Below are 3,719 nucleotides of genomic sequence, written 5' to 3' on the forward strand. Positions count from 1 at the left end.
AAAAAAAAAAAAAAAAAAAAAAAAGGAAATCAAGTCTGATGTAATAGAACTTCAATACTTCAACAAGCTTCCCTAAAACCACTAGCTTCTGATTAAAAAAAGGAGAGAGAAAGAGCCATCTAACTTACCTAGAGATGCTAAATACACTTCTGAATCCTGCAAGGGAGCCCAGGGCTTTATAGCCGGCTGGACAGCAAAGTCTGCTGCTTCCCTTTGGCCTTCACCACCAGGGTAAGAATCCACAAACGAGTCCGAGAAGGCATTGCTGGCAGCATCTTCCTGGTCAGGATTTGGCAGACAGGAACATATTTCAGCCCAGAGATCCCCCCCAGATCTTGTGGTTGTAGAATCAACACTCTCAAACATTTTCATTTGGAATCTGAGCTAGAAAACAGAAGCTCAAGTGAGTAAGGACTAGCTTCAAGGATACAGTAAAAGTATGCAGTCCCCAGATATTGGTTTACCTACTGAAGAAAGGTAATAGGCTTTTAAGAAGTTTCTTATAGGGAGGCACCTGTGGCTCAAAGGAGTAGGGTGCTGGTCCCATATGCCAGACGTGGCGGGTTCAAACCCAGCTCTGGCCAAAAACTGCAAAAAAGAAAAGAAAAAAAGAAGTTTCTTATAACAAAATTTAACATTTTCTTGGCTTGGTGCCTGTGGCTCAAGCAGCTAAGGTGCCAGCCACATACACCTAAGCTGGCAGGTTTGAATCTAGCCTGGGCTCGCCAGACAATGATGGGTGCAACCAAAAAATAGCCAGGCATTGTGGCAGGTTCCTGTAGTCCCAGCTACTTGGGAGGCAGAGGCAGGAGAATTGCTTGAGCCCAGAAGTCGGAGGTTGCTGTGAGCTATGATGCTACAGCATTCTACCCTGGGCAACAGCTTGAGGTTCTGTCTCAAAACAAAACAAAAACTTAACATTTTCTATCAGATTCATATGTTACAGAAAAAAGATGACAGGAGGACAACTGGGTTCCTCTTCTGGTTCTGCACTCAAGTTGTTTTCATAATGAAGTTTGTCTTTAAAAATGGAATTCCTACAAGCCAGACACAGAAGCACAAACCTGGCCCTGGCCAAACTGCAACAAAAAGATAGCTGGGTGTTGTGGCAGACACCTGTAATCCCAGCTACTCGGGAGGCTGAGGCAAGAGAATCACCTAAGCCCAAGAGCTGGAGGTTGCTGTGAGCTGTAACGCCACGGCACTCTACCAAGGGTGACAAACTGAGACTCTGTCTCTTAAAAAATATATATATATATATAAAATGTATATATGTAAAAGAGCAGTCAAATTCCTATATATAGAAAATAGAAATGGGGAGAGGGGAAATGGAGAGTTATTGTTCAATGGGTAACAGGTGGAGAGATGAAAAAGTTCTCGTGATGGATGGTGGTTATTGTTAAACCACACTGTGAATGCCACTGAACTATACACAGGAAAATGGTAAAATGGTCGACTTTATGCTATGTATATTTGGCCCAGCCCACAACGCCCACAAATAATGGAATTTCTAGGACGTTCCCAATGTGTTCCCAATGCCTGCACTTTTCTCCAAAGATCTCCAAAACACAACAGCCTTATATCCTCAGCCAATTAAAAAAGACCTTTTGTCTATGTTCTACTGACACAGAACATAGACAAAAGGTCTTTCACAGTTCCACATGTATGAAAATAGTAAAAGCACGGCTTGGTGAAAAGTATCTGTCAGAGAATACTGTCATAATGCAAGGATCATGTGCTCATTGTTATGTAGAAGCTGGGCTATATGCCTCATGTTCTTGTTTTAATAATCAGGAACACCAAAGGTTAGGTATTTTCACCATTTTGCAGATGAAGAAACTGAGGATCAGAAAGGCAACTTACTCAAGGGCACTTTAAATCGGACCTGTGCTGCTCCAGAATCCATGCTTTTACCCAATATTATTCTACATGTTTGGAAAATACAGTATACTGAAAACAGCCCAAGCAGGGATAGGTGAGAAGGCCACACATAGAGCCTGGGGACCTTAATAACTATCTAGGCTTATTGTATAGAGTGACTCTTTCAAGAGGGGCCTTAGAGATCAAGAAGGCTGCCTGAGGCAAGATGTAAATAATTCCAGGAGACAGAACACACCAACACGAAGGCCCGGAAGTAAAAGGGACAGATATGTCACAGCGGCCCTAGGTGAGTCGATGTCAGAGACTAAAATGAAACCCCAACCGAAGTCTTCTGAACTCACCCAAACCAAAACTTTGGTCACACCGGAGCCCCGCGTCCCCGCGCTCACAAGGGCGTCCAGAATTGCGCAGGAAACCCTGTCCAGACCCCAAGCCTCAGTCGCTACGGTCTCAAGGACTGGCTGGGCGGAACGAATCAGGTCCCAAGGCCGCTCTGATATTCTGGGGTCAGAGCAGAGTGGGGAATTCCAAGCGCTGGGTACCCCTGCCCTTCCTCACCTACCATAACAGCCAGCCCAGCAGCCCGCAAACGCTCAGCTCAGCTCAGCAGCCGGCAGCCAGGAAGAAACAGGGGCGGGAGTCTCAGGGTGACGAACCCCAGGAGCCCTCCAATTACCGCCAGATCCACCGATGTTGTGTGTGCCGATTGGCCGAGTGTAGCTCGCAGGGTGAGGAAGTGAGGAATGCTGAGACGGGAGGCGGTGGGCGGGGCTATGGTTGCCGGGAAACCGTGGAGTCACCGGTCCTGGCCCCTGCCGCTCCCCTCTCAAGGGCCACTTGGCTCCTTGTTGATCCTGGATTCTAGCCCTCCATTCATTCTACCTTTACTTGAATCCGACAGCCCAGTTACCAAGACTTTTGGCTTTTCTTCGTCTCCAGAGCAAGCTCATCTCCTGGACAATTCTCTGTGCTTGTGTTAGTTTCTAAAAATTTCACCTCTTCACTATTCAATTTAGAGTACTTTGATGGCTTCTTTTCTTACTCTAACTAGAGACCCTCGTCCCATTCACCAAGTTATAAAACTTACTTTCATTCAATTAGTGGATACTAAACTCCTTGTTGTAGGCATTATGTTAAGCGTGAAAAATCAGAACACATAAAGTCTTGGTATGGGTCCCAGTGATGCTTACAGCTTAGGAGTAGTAGGACGTCCACTATGGTGGCAGACAAGTTACCAAATAACATCAAAGAGTTTTAAAGGATATGATGGAAGTGTGGTCAGAGTACAAAAAGGAGAGAGTGGTTGTAACAAGTCTGCGTCAGAAACTTTTTTTTTTTTTGAGACAGAGTCTCACTTCGTCACCCTCAGCAATGTGCTGTGGTGTCATAGCTCACAGCAACCTCAAACTTTGTGGCTCAAGTAATCCTCTTGCTTCAGCCTCTGGAGTAGCTAGGACTACAGACACACCTCCATGACGCCCAGTTATTTTTAGAGACAGGGTCTTGCCCTTTCTCAGGCTGGTCTGGAACTGGTTAGCTCAAGCAATCCACTGCCTCCACCCGCCTCAGCCTCCCAGAGTGCTATGGTTACAGGCACAAGCCACTGCTTGGCCTCTGTTTGGGGGTGTTTGTTTTAAGGAGATAACCTTTGATATCCTTCAGGGGATATCAACATGTTCATTGAGATACAGCCCAGTCCCACCCACAATTTCAGGGCCTGTTACTTTTTCTCAAGAATCATGGGATGAAAGACATTAGCCAATCATGTCAAGTAGAAGTAACTTGACTGAGGATAGGGTCTCTAGATGTGTTCAATTCCAATCAATACAGCAGTGGTG

General features: G+C 45.7%; 1 protein-coding gene across 1 annotated transcript in view; it reads right to left on the minus strand.

The window, feature by feature from the left end:
• Positions 1 to 2,494, minus strand: part of CCDC32 (coiled-coil domain containing 32) — an 11,932-nt gene extending 9,438 nt beyond the window's left edge. Inside the window, exons 1-2 of the mRNA XM_012806323.2 lie at positions 2,444 to 2,494; positions 129 to 384 (exon numbers count right to left, since the gene is read on the minus strand). Coding sequence (XP_012661777.2) covers positions 129 to 384; positions 2,444 to 2,446 — 259 coding nt within the window. The 5' untranslated portion in view covers positions 2,447 to 2,494. The remainder of the gene's footprint in view (positions 1 to 128; positions 385 to 2,443) is intronic.
• Between the last annotated feature and the right edge of the window lie 1,225 nt (positions 2,495 to 3,719).

This window comes from Otolemur garnettii, unplaced genomic scaffold (assembly GCF_000181295.1).
Source record: "Otolemur garnettii isolate 467f Iridium unplaced genomic scaffold, OtoGar3 scaffold00050, whole genome shotgun sequence".
NCBI classification, from domain to species: Eukaryota; Metazoa; Chordata; class Mammalia; order Primates; family Galagidae; genus Otolemur; species Otolemur garnettii.